The 13,037-nt window shown below is 41.9% G+C and overlaps 1 protein-coding gene across 3 annotated transcripts; it reads right to left on the minus strand.

Annotated features, from left to right (window-relative positions):
* Positions 1-1,574: 1,574 nt before the first annotated feature.
* On the minus strand, positions 1,575-13,037 carry cpeb1b (cytoplasmic polyadenylation element binding protein 1b). 3 transcript variants are annotated; one of them, XM_063882583.1, is made up of 12 exons: positions 12,910-13,037; positions 12,566-12,668; positions 10,338-10,559; positions 8,820-9,049; positions 6,971-7,226; positions 6,734-6,847; positions 6,014-6,118; positions 5,153-5,289; positions 4,220-4,418; positions 3,823-3,917; positions 3,379-3,459; positions 1,575-2,995 (listed from the first exon to the last, which is right to left on the minus strand). In XM_063882583.1, the coding sequence occupies exons 1-12, from the start codon at positions 12,922-12,924 to the stop codon at positions 2,885-2,887; spliced, it is 1,668 nt and encodes a 555-aa protein (XP_063738653.1). In that variant the 5' UTR covers positions 12,925-13,037; the 3' UTR covers positions 1,575-2,884. The 3 variants fall into 3 exon arrangements, with proteins under 3 accessions (XP_063738653.1, XP_063738651.1, XP_063738650.1); XM_063882581.1 differs by having other exon boundaries at positions 6,029-6,118; positions 12,494-12,668; XM_063882580.1 differs by having other exon boundaries at positions 12,494-12,668.

The following is a 13,037-nucleotide window of genomic DNA, read 5'->3' on the forward strand; positions in this document are numbered from 1 at the left end:
CTGCAATGTGGGGAGTTTTGTGGGTGGTTGGAAGTTCTTGGAGGGAGGAAAGTCAGTATCTGCATTATAAATGTTTCCAGTAGATCTAGTTTTGGACATGCATTTGGGCTCTGCCATGCTTGATGATGTATGTCATCAGACTGATGTGACTTCTCTGAAATAGATAAATATTCTAAATTAGATTTAGATTAAGTTACAAGCACTAGGTCTAGGAGAGTGTTAATTAACTTCGGTGCTGCCTACTAATTTAGCTTAATGTAACAGTTAACTAAGTGATTACTGTATAATAAAGTTAGCTGGCTAATTTGAGCAAAAACATGTCAAATCAACTGTTGCACTAAGCTAGCTAGCTAGCTAGTTTGAGCTATGTTCTTAACAGATAGAAAGCTAAAAGTATGACTAATATTGGAACCTGACACAAACCAAGCTAAATTATAGTACAATAAATCATATAATAATACAATTAGAATATAATAATTTTGTTTAAAAGGAAAAAACATACCTGGGACAACTTTGTTTAACTGCTTGTCTGATGGTGTGTTGAATATGACTGTCTGCTTGGGGATTTCAACGGTTTGCTTGCAGTCAACCAGCAGCCACAATGTATTATGTAAATGTACTTTATCACATTAGAACATTGCAACATCTGACAGGTGAACCAAAGTGTTCTCTTAAGATTTTAGTTGATTTTTAATGATAAAAGGGGGGAAAGGGGGCAAAAAACATGTCCGATTTAGTTTTTTGGGTGGGGTGGGGGGTTTATTTCATGATAGGTACCACTTCCAATACAAAATATCTTCCAAATGACCCAATGCACCATCACTGAAGTGGGTGTAATCATTTTCCAATTTTTTTATTTTTAGGCCATTTATCCCCCCCCCCCCTACCAAGGGGCCCAAAGTAGGCCTACGCTGAGAAAATATCCCACCCCCCTTTACATTACCAGCCTGAACTGTTGATAAAAGTAAAATAATTTGGTGAGCCCTTGCAAATTATTGCCTCAGTTTCCTGTTAGAGTAAAGGGAAAGTAATACTATACTAAGTTATAGTATACTAGGGTGTCAGAAATAGGAAAAAAGTGAAAAACATGAAAACAGTATTTCTAAAATATGTCAAAATTGATAGTAAGTTGAAAAATATAAAAGAATTCATAGTATACTAAAATATGACCAAAGTCATAGCACGATATGCCGAATATATCACTAAAGAGTCATCGTATACTATGTTAAGAGTGTCGAAAAATACCATAGTGTAGTATGTGGAAAATATTGTCATTAAGTATGTCAAGGTATGAAAGAGTTCATAGAGTAGTGAGTCAAAAAAAAAGGATAAAAATCATAGCATAGTTTTCTCAAGATAACTTTACATACTATGTTGAACATTTAATATCTTGAATGACATAAGAAATAAAAGCCTGGGGTTTGTAGAGACAGCCGGGGAAGGTCTACTAAAGGTTGAATGGACCTTGTTCAATAAAGATACATTTCAAAGAACCGAAACAGTGATTACCTGAGCTCTGAAAGAGGATCAACTCTGAAACCTAGAACTGAAAAGAAGAGTCCAGACACAGAAGGTAATGCTTAAACACCTTTATTGTGCCCAATCTGAACATACTCCACAACTGTTAAGTAGCAGCAAACTTGGCAGACCACAATGAGGTAGACTTTCAAAACTCTAAAAAGCAGCTGGGCTAAGGGACAACAAGCTCAGCATGACCAACTTAATGGATAAAGAAAAGACACTTGTCTTTGGCACACAGCTTATTATGCATTTATGTCCAACTGGAACACAAGGCAAGATGGGATAAGAAAGCATGGAATAATTTATTTGGGTCTACTCAAGCGCTGGCTAGATTCAATTTATCAATCAGCGAAGTGGAAGTTCTTACATTCAACAGGAAACAAGCAGCTGTTTAACATAGGCGAGTCCCCCTGCTGATGTACAAAAGTGATTAAAAACCACTGCCACCTCTCCACACGTGCAAATTAAAAAGTGCAAAAATTAAACTACATACAATCAAATGTTCATTCACTCTGGTCTCAACTGGATCTATCAGGTGCTTGAGAACTGATGGATGGCCCAGTTGGAGCATATCCAGTACTATCGGTAAATACAGTTAACATAACGGGACTAACAAAGCAAGTTAAAGTACTACTTGCAACATTTTGTGCCCATTCAGTTGAAATTTAGGAGGGCAAATTAAAAAGAAAAATGTATGAGAAAAAGAACTGGAAAAAAAAGAAAAAAAAAGAGGGGGATTTTCCCAAAAAACGGCCGCCTGGTAGAATTCTGTTCAAAATGTTCATGTCATGACTTAAAACCGTGTGTACAAATTAGTAAAAAACTGCATAAAAATGTCTGAAATGCGACTGGTTAAATGAAGCCCAACATTAAACTCCCAAAAGTAAGAAACACCAGTTGGCTTGCACAGGAAAAACAGATGCCAACTGGGGGTAGGGGAGAGTGGGAGCGAGCATGGAAACAAAATAAAAATTTAAAGGCACTGTATGGCATTTGCCAATGAACGGCAATGAGACTTGCGTGATTGCTCTTCACTATGCAACACAAGTTAACAAAAAGAAAAGGCATTGTCATCCACTTCCTAACCTTAGGCTGACTCCCAACTCTCTGTCCGGCCACAGGTCTGGGAAAATGCGTACGAGTGAAGGGCCCCTCGTCTTCCCAACAAGGTCACTGTGCATAGTGCCACTGAACAACAGCAAAAAAGTAGCAAGTGCAAAAGTGAACATTTTCTACAGTGATATCCCCAGTGCCTGGTGGAGTGCCGCGATCCCCTCGTGCAGAGGGACATCTGACACACGTGCTCTCCTTGGCGGGCAGCCCGCCCCCCTCAGGGGCCCCCTTCAGAGTGTGCTCCTCTGCTCTAGCTGGAGTCCCGGTTCTTCTGGTTGCGCATCAGGGGACGATGGTTGCTCAAGATGTCCATGGAGTGTTGCCAGTGCCAGCAGGAGCGGCAGTAGTACTTGAAGCAGGCCTGTGGGAACATTTGACAGGTTAACCTGTGGCTCATCTCAACGTCAGTCTAACAGCAATACAGCTTTACTGAAGCATCAGCAATAAAATACTAAAGACTGTCCATGCTAGGCTGAGGTCAAAGCCAAAAGGAAAGCACTGTCAATAAATAATCCCCCCGCAGATATGGCAAGACCGGCAAATACATTTTATAAGTCTTAGCAGTAGAATGTTTACATTTGTAATCATTACAACTTCCATGAAAATAAAATCTAGGTTATAATGAACAGTCCCTTGACCTTTTCAATGAGTTTATCAGAAATGGGTTTCATGTTTTCCTCTTCATAAACACCAGCAAGGCATGACGCTAGCGGGACATTCTCTCTGAGTCACCTCTCCACTGACCTGGTCTCTGCAGAAGAAAGGTCCGGCTTGGCGAAGGCAAACTTGACACATGGAGTCCTCCAGGTACGGGTCGATCTGGACCTGGGGGGGGGGGGGGGGGCAACGCGGTGTTACTCTACTGATAAGGTATTTGTACAGTTATATTTTTGTAGCACTACATTTTTACTTTTATTAATATTAAAGACAGTCAATGAAAGGCTGTCACTCTACAAACCGCAGGAGGGACATTAATGATTCTACCCAGCGGGGAACGGGTCATCGTTACATCTCTTACTAACATAAAGAGTAGCATTAACATTGGCAAAAATACGTCACAGAAAATTGGCATCAAAACATATTTTAAGTTCAGTCTACATGTTGCTAATTTAGAATTGCTTCTAAGCTGACTGGTAGTTTGATATCACACAGTAAAGTAGGTATAAACCGTGCTGGAAAGTATCTTACCTTCTTTGTAAACTTGGGGGTTTTGATTTCTACAAATGCTGCGCCCACAGCCTTCAGGTAACTGCGCTGATTGTTAAAAGTGACACGTCCAGAGCCTGAAAGACCACATTTATAGAAACAATTATTCGATAGCCTACTCTGATTTCTCAATAGTCAGAACTGTGAATGATCCAAAGATAGAGTACACGAATTGAACCATTGAAACTTTGTTAAATTGGGTCAGTCAGTACTCCCAATTGTTTCTGAAGGCATTTCATTCATTACAGTCCGCGCAAAAGGACAACCCAGGGCAGAGTCCTGCAGCAACATGCGACAGCCACTGCACTCCGGTATACCAGTTAGTACGTCCTTGAAGCTTACAAGAAGTCTTCAAACTGCAGGCACACAGGGGTCTCACCTATGGGGTACTTGTGCTTGTCCGTGTCGATGCCAGCGTACATGACACCACCGAACAGGTCGTTCATGATGCTGGCCAGTGCCTCAGCGTTCAGCATGCCATGCAGCGCCCCAACAAACACCGTCTTACTGGGGTCCAGACGCTGGGCAGGGCAGCGCACGTAGTTACTGTCAGAGATCACCCAGGGGATCACCTGCACCTGAAACCACAACAAGAGTCCCAGGAGTCACGGCTAAGAACTTGCTTAATGACTAAACCTGGAGATAGTTTTGTTTTCCACACTTTCAATTCAAATGTTCTTGCACAAACACGCACTCCGCTCATGGAAAAGTATAGTATCAAAACTGAAAAGCAGCAAACGCTCCTCCATCAGTTGCTGGAATCGTAAAATGTTTGGTTTTGTTTTTTGTTCAGCTTTATGGTGCTCTGGCAATAAAAAAGGGAATTTATTCATTTTCTATTTTGATTAAATGCATTTGTAATATTTTGAAGTGGGTAAGTATTTAATTAAGACAATTGGCAACTCTAGGTTGCAGTCATTGGAGGAAGAAGAACTCATTACTTCATTTACTGAAGGCACAATCATCAAACTGTAAACATGCTCTAGTACACGTTTAAGTCAAAGAATGTAACTTTAATCCAGAACATGTACTTGTGATGTAGGAACATGTAGCCTGTAACATTATTTTAAAATCATGCACATTTTCATCATCAGTTAATGTAAAACATTCTGAATTAAAAAAAAGTAATGATCCAAACCTCATAATTGTGTCACAAGTTGGAACCATTAAATGTTTGCGGTCAAAAACTTATAGTTTGAGATTTACCCTTATATACTGTTGAGATGGAAGTAAAAAGTACCATGAAAAGAAAAGACTCAACTGGAATGTGTATTCATTTTAGTAGTTCAGAAACTGTTCTTCCTCTACTCACATCCTTGCATCTCATTCTGCGGCTGGACATCTTGAAGTAGTACTCTCTGCTGTCCTCGGGGTGAAACGGGTCCTGGGAGCAGGCTTGGAGCAGCGCTTGCACAGACTTCTCATTCTCAAACACCAAGTAAACATACCCTAAAAACCATCAAAACATTAGGATACACAGCATGTTTAATTATCTATCTTCTGTACAACCTTTATCAAGCAGTCAAATTATCCATGGTTCAAATAATCATGAGCTGCAGCATAGGCAGGTAAGCTCTCCCTAAAAAAGATAAGATCTACCTTTATTAATCCCCATGGGGAAATTCAGTGGTTTAAGCAGCAACAGAATGAGGGATAAACAGGACAGTGTGGCTCACACAGGATAATAAACCAAAAAAATTAAGGACTTCAATGAACATATATACACTTTGTATCTGGATTGTTAAATATATTTACATTGATACGGGTAAAAAGGTCTATAAACCATAACAAAAAGCTAGCAGATAATCTCAAATCATGGAAGACATTTGCTTTGAACCCTGCGTCAGGAAAATATTAAGAATAAATAAAATAGTCAGTCCTAAATAAACCCTCTAACTGAATTTTGTCGGACCAACAGACGAATAGGTGATCAGTGAAAAAATAAACAGAATGTAATAATTGAAAGCCTTCACACGCTCAGTTGCTACAGGGCTAATGCATTATGAAGCATACTTGTGTTTAGTCTCCATCCATCTATGCTTTGCCACATTTCATTACCATTATCACTATCCAGAGTAGCTGTAGAGACCAACGACCAAACTCACCAGCATGCCATGTGCTCACCACTGTGCCACCCTGAAGGAATAAAAATAGCCTACCAGCATGTTGTTACCTTTAGCAACATTACCTTTGGGAGGACAGCGAGGGTGCTTTCCATCCTTACCAGGCCACTCCACACTCAGAGGGCCGTACCCGCTGAAGGTGTTGATCAGGCCAGCTGTAAGGAGAGAGCGATTTCATCCATATACGAGGGTGGGCACCCTAAACTGTATAGTCGCATAATTTTCTGGTTGGATGGCTAGATAGTTTTTAAAGACAGCACCAAAATACTAGTCAAAGTTAAGAGGATTTTTTTAGTTAACAGAAAAGTCATACTGTTAAGCCTCAATATAAGAAAAGATTTTACAACACGCATAATCATCCTACTTTCTGTAAACTTGTGGAATAAAAGAGTTCTTCGTTTTTGGAGCGACTATCACAGTGCTGAAGGCCAAAACCTGAGAGTTCATGCACTGATGTGCTCCGCTAAAAGAATAGTCTGACAAACTCAGGCTCACAGCAGGAGCCACAGAACTAGATGTGCTAACAAACAGTTGCTTTACAGTGTTCAATACAATGTTAGGGATGTTGCCAGTCTGCACCTTGTTGAATTGAAATACAGAGTCTCCATAGTTTGACAAATTTTGAAAAGCAATCCTGATTTTTTCCCCTTGCTTAGGCTTTAGCGAGCATATTTAGCATACCAGGATTATGCTGTTATCAAGCACAACCCCTTTAGGACTGCACTGTAAAACTTAAAATTATCAAGATTAAAAGTCAAAGCAGCAGTTACCTTCTGTGATGTCCCACGGCACGCCACCAAGAAAGACCTTGCAGGAGTACATAGGATCCTTGTTGTTCCTGGGAGGCAGCTGGCCACTCCAGGTGAAGGTGGCCTCATTTACAGCTGAAAAACGAAGGAAAAAATAAAAAGGGGGAGGTAAAAATGTTCTCAAAGCCACCACATAACATTCATGATGCATCAGAGGGAGCTTTAGAGAACACACAGATGAACTCAAGTCCGACTCACCTGCAGCTTGTCTGTGCAGGCGGGCCTCCCTCTCAATGCTGAACGTGTCATCAGGCTGGTGGTCGAGCATGTCTGTACCAGGCCAAGGAGAGCCGCTACGCCAGCGGCGGGAAATGCCAGAGGCTGGGCTGACACTGGGCGGTGGAGTCAGAGGAGAACCGGAGTCCTGGGGGTCTAGACGCGAGCCCAGTCGCAGGAGATCCTTCTGTAGGTTTGATGCCAGATAAGGTAGAGGAGGGGAAATCCGCAAAGTCGACTGGAGAAAAGATATATCCAGATTATAATACCTTACTGAAGACACAAGACTTCAAATATGATCAGTGTATAGAGTTTAAACGATTACCATAAGTTCTCAGAAAAAGTTAGCACACATTAAAGGCAAAAGCCATATATACACCCCTGTACCAAGCGCCCTTAGGGCCACTGGATTTCAATATGGAACATGGAAAGTGTAATTTCGCCACAAAGGCCATTTAGGGAAAAATTAGGATTTGGAGCTTACAAATAAACTTAACTTTCTGATAATAAAAACACATGAATGACATGGAAAACAAATTACTTTTTTACTACACTGCGCATTGAATAGAGTAGTTTTTCATTCAATGTGTGCGGCAAAAAATAAATCACAAGAGGAGCAAAGCGCTCGCAGCCCCACTGAAACATCATCTCATCAGTCAGAGCTGATTGGCTGTAATGTGTGCGAAAAGTGTAGTTTATGCAGAGGAGACGAGAGAGCTTAGACTACATCACCAGCGGTAAATAACTAACAGAAAATGAAGAAGTTGACCATCTACTGGAGCTTTGGTGAGCAAAAGTATAGTTTATGTATCGATTGCTATTGTAACCACGGTGACGAGTGTCTGTGTTTTCCTAAAGTCTGGTGTTTTCATGCTGAGGCATCACGGTTGTTGTTATTGTTAAGTTTTGCTTTGTGATAGCACTCTTTACTCCATGTATTAAGGTACAAAAAGCCTTTATATATCCAAGTTGTTCGTGCCCCACCAGTTTTGTACATGTAAAAACGCCACTGGGTGAAGGGAGGTTCCTAGAGAGAGACGGGGGAATGCTATGGGAGAGCTAACGGTATACGTGTGCGCGAGTAATAATTAACATTCTTCTTTGTTGTTTTGGCGTGGTTCCGGACGACAGTAACCTGTCTCAGAAGTGAATAAACTCACGGACAAAAAGAGACACGAGGCCTCCTTGTATTCTTATAGCGAGACGCTGCAATGATGATTGAATGATGCGATGATGACATGTGAGGTGCGCGCAACCAAGCTACAAGGATTAATACAGTTCAGAGCCCAGACCACTGCTCTGACACTTTTAACGCAACTTCGAGATTTTAACAGAATCAGGGCACAACGGCCATGGTGGCCGTAGGACGTACAATTATTTTCGGGGCATCACAGCCAGACCGAGGGGCAATGAAGGCCATGGCCGTCATGAAATTCCCACCCTGGTTGAGAGGAATTGACTGTAGCTCCACATAAAAAAAAAAGTGTGAACATTTTTTTTCTAAACTAAACACTTGTAGAAATGAACGTTATAATGAATGAATCATAACAGGTAAAGGAAGTGAAGCACTTTAACAACAAAAAGCTAATAAAAAAAAGGGAGCCATCAGAAAGGGCTGAGATGCCTTGCTAAAAGTAATATGAATTTGACAGTGAGTGAAGAAAAGAAGCCAAGTTTAAGTAAAGGCCCAACCCAGCGTTATTCCTAAGGTCAAACCAGCCTCAACATTTGGTTGTTCGCAATCCATCTAAGTTTAAAACAAATATCCCCATGACTGAGCGCCACTGACAATCTAATACAAAAACAGGAATCACAGAACCAGTATCATTACCAGCATTTCAGAGAGGTGGTCTGAGCCAGAGCTGAAGCCGCTGGTCTCAGAGTCTTCAGGACTGCTGGAGCGAGAGTCTAAAAAGGAGCTGGAGTCCAGACGGTTTGCCATGCGAGCCATAATGGGAAACTTCTCCAGGAAGTCAGCAGTCATGCTCATGGACTCAGGGGGCAGGTAGCCTGGGGGCTTCCCAAGGAGGTTACTGAAGGGGCTGTTCAGTATACCCAGCACTGGAGGAACAGGACAACAACACCATTAATAGTCTTATTAAGATGATTCAACCATTTTGTTTTTACATCTAGCCATGGTGCTATTCCTGCTTAGATGGTTTGATGTTTGTTTTGCAAGAGGATGAGCAAACTGAAATGTGCTGAATCTACAGAGCCATATCGATTTGTGAGGAGGCATGCAGGAATTGCAAATTCAAGTTTCTAACATTTGCATTTCCTAACTTTGTTCATCAACATGCAAACAGGTTTCTAACTAAGGGCAAAGTCACAATGTAGGTTTCTAATTTTCCAAAATGTGCAGCTAGAGGAGGATACTTTGCACAAGCTGGCTGCCAACAACAACACAGTAATTGAAGCGAAGCGTAAAGCAGTTTTACTTTTGATATTTGGCCACTTGGCCGAACAAACCTGGAACACAACTTTGTCATAGACGCTACACATCTTACTAAAGCAAACTGGAGGCCAACTGATCCATCCTTTTCCCAAAAAATGGCTAGCTCCAGAACTATTAACCAGCAGTTTTATTCCTCCGATAAGCGAGTCAGGTGTATGGATTTTAACAGTAAACGTGTGGCACTGAGGGCTATTATTCAGCTTTAGGCCGCTCTGTCCCACTTTATACTGGGCCCAGTTTAGAAAGCTCTAAATTAAGTTATGCTGGGTGGGTTTGGACATGCAGTGATCAAACTCTAATAGTACAAAGGGGTCAGGGCAGGTGGAGCACCTTTACAGTCTGCAATATCTTTAAAGGACAACTCAATTTAGAACCGAAATAAATATTTAAAAAATCACCCCTTTACACAAGTGAGAAGTAGCAAACTTGGGAGGGGGGTATAGCTTGTATGAAACACAACATCCTGGCATCAGTGTCATCAACAGGTACTTGGTATTTTAGAAATGACTAAACCTTGTTGTTAGAATACATTTGTTCCAATATGTTTTAGGGAAAGTAAAAGTAACTACTGGAGTATTTGTTTGCCTTCTGGATTGCTAGAGATGCAGCGAAGTAAAACTGCCACATCATCCTCCCTAGTGACGCTACGGTCTGTTCCCACACAGACTGCTGTAATGATGAAACACGGCATATTTCTAAACATAAGGGCTACACAAGACAAGACACACCGCCTCACAGATGTTACAATACCTGCTGGAATGTTAAGATAAATGGTTCAGGGAGAAAGCTTATAACTCTTGAGAAAAACCACCAACCTTACTCTGACATTGTTCTAAAAAATATTTGCTGGTTTTGCCATTATTAATTGAGGTAAACAAAAACGCTGGTACTTACTGGAGGGTGAGCTGGTCTGAACCTGGGAGGGGGAGCTGTGTAAATCCGTCTCCTGGCTGCACCAGGGTCTGTCCCAGCCAGACAGCCGGAGTGACTGGAGGCCCAGGCCCAGGTCTGTGACACCCGGAGGGCCCCGGGCCGACGGCGTGTCCTGGGAGCCGGGAACGCTACCACAGTTGGGGAAGAGCATCCTCCTGCTGCCCACCGCAGCCAGCTCCGACTCTTTTTGAGCAAAGATCCAGGTCAGGGATTTAGAAAAAAAAGAGAGGAGAGGATTTGTTAAGCAGCTGAAAGAACAGTTTCAGTCTGTGTTGCACAGAAATGGGCAGGGAGTAACTAGTCACACAACAGTTTGTGAAAATAAATCTTGCTTAAAAATAAACTTCCCTGATCATGACCACATCTCCCCCTACCCTGGCTGACGGGGGAGCTAACCTGCTGCCTCTGTGCCCGGTGCAACTGCCATGCATCTCTGTCCGCATCACTGACCCACCTAGCAGCATGTGACATGGCTGCTGATGCACTCACACACCCCTGCTAATGACATCAGCTTCACCCCCACCCCCCACCTCCCTGTTTCCTTGCCTAACAACTGTGTAATGAAAAATTCCTGCTGGAGCTATTGGTTTGTTGATAGAAGTACTCCCCGTTCTGGTAGGCACAGCACGGCTCCGAGTCAGTGGGAAGACAGCCTCCACTGCTGCTAGTTACAGCTGCTGCTAACTCTGTCTAGCCTCGTTCCTGAGCGAGCGGACAGAGGAAGGAGGAGGGAGGGCGAGGCGAGGGGCAGAGCTACAGCAGCATGGTGGGAGGCAGCAGGGGAGCAAATGACTCAGCAGACTTTATTTAAAATAAAAAAACTTCAGACTTAATGCTGCGCAATAAGTGAGCAGGAAAATGGATATAAATAGCTTGTTAACAATCACACACACAAACAGTTCAGTTTGTTTTCCTAATTTTTGCACAAAAACACTAAAGGAACTGTGCATGTAGAGCCTTGCTGTGGCAGAAATCAGCTGACTGATCAGATGCTGAGGACGAACGATTTGCACTAACAGCTCCTCCCTCCAGGCCTGGATAGCATCCAGCTGCAGCCCTGATTCAGCAACACTGAGCAAGGGTTGTGGGGGATAGAGGCAACAAAATCATTTTAACTCTATGTGCAGCAAGAAACAATTAACTTTTGTATTCATTGTGACTTATCACACAAGTGTCAAACTGTAGCTTATGTCAAGCCGCGTGTAAATCTTTACATTAACTGGACCAAGAATACAGAAATGCCCTGAGCAAAGTACCACTTCAACAAAAGGACACTGTGCCGAGCTTAATTCTTGGCAAATCTCACTTCTGGGGTTAAAAACACTTCAAAGTGCTGCAATGCTGCAGATCAGCGATGCAGCATGAATCAGCTGCTGGCATCTGAATGATAATGACGAGGTTTACCAGAAGGCATTCTGGATAAGATGGGGACTCCAGTGAGGATGCAACTTTCAATGATGTAGAACAAGATCCATTTAGTTAAACAAACTAGTATGGTAACTTATGTGGGTTTATTTTATAGGTTTCTAGCCTAAAAGTGGCTCTACAACAAAATTGCATATGACATAACAGCAGCAGGGGAATTCACATCAGATTGAGGAGCTATCACAGAGGTGTCGTATCTGTAATTCAGCTTGTCAAATGCTTTTGTTTATTGAATGAGAAATTAAAATAAATATCTCTGGTTTATGGACTGTTTGGTATCAAAAACTTCAAGATGTCACATGCCGGGCTTCTGGGAAATTGTGATTTTTATAGACTAAACACTGACATAAAATGAGCAATAGTTGAAATTTTAGCAGATAACAAAGCAATCGGTTGATTATCTTTGGAACTAAAGATAACAAATTAACAAAAAATGTTCAATTCAAAATGGTATTGATGGCAGTGTGTTAGAACTGCATTTAATCCTTAAAATGTGACATTTAACAAAAATACAACTTTAAATTCATGAAAACAATTTAATAAAAAAGACATCTTTCCATGTCAGCTCAAATTCAAATGGGTAAGATTCAGTGGAGAGACTTGACTTGGATTTAACCCAGCACGAATTATGTTCTCGCTTTTTGCAGCCAAGACGAACTGCTGCGGAGTGGGAAATACTTAACAGACTTTACCACACAGCAGGTCTGGCGTTCCCCTGGTGTTGTTAGGTGTGGTGCACACACCGGTGAAATCCAGACCGTTACCCAGCATGGTGTTCATCCTGCGAAAGATGTCCGCGTTGCTGCATGTGGACAGCGCCGGGGACTCCAAGTCCGGGCTTTCTGGCCTGCGGGGATCCTTTCTCTGCTGGGAAACCAAAAGACAGGGGGAATTATTTCTAAATTAAAGCTAGAAGTCTAGCTAACGGTTAGCACAAATGAGGTTGGGTTTTCAACCGTTATTAGATTGCTCTTGTGAGTTCTTTCGGGTAGGAATGAAGAGTTTAGACGAGAGATACGTCGCTGATAGTTTCAATGTTCACACTCATGGTGAAATGTGATCGTTATACTAATTCAATGCACCAATTTTATTTAGTGTTTCAACTCACCAGGGAAAAAGCCATGATGTGGACTGACAGCCTGTGAGAAATGTCCAAACAATAACTGCTAGCCTCAATAAAAGGTGATATTTATGTAGCCTGCTAGCCAGCTAATTAGTCTCAATTTGTTGAACGTG

Source organism: Eleginops maclovinus, chromosome 4, assembly GCF_036324505.1.
Source record: "Eleginops maclovinus isolate JMC-PN-2008 ecotype Puerto Natales chromosome 4, JC_Emac_rtc_rv5, whole genome shotgun sequence".
Classification (NCBI taxonomy): Eukaryota; Metazoa; Chordata; class Actinopteri; order Perciformes; family Eleginopidae; genus Eleginops; species Eleginops maclovinus.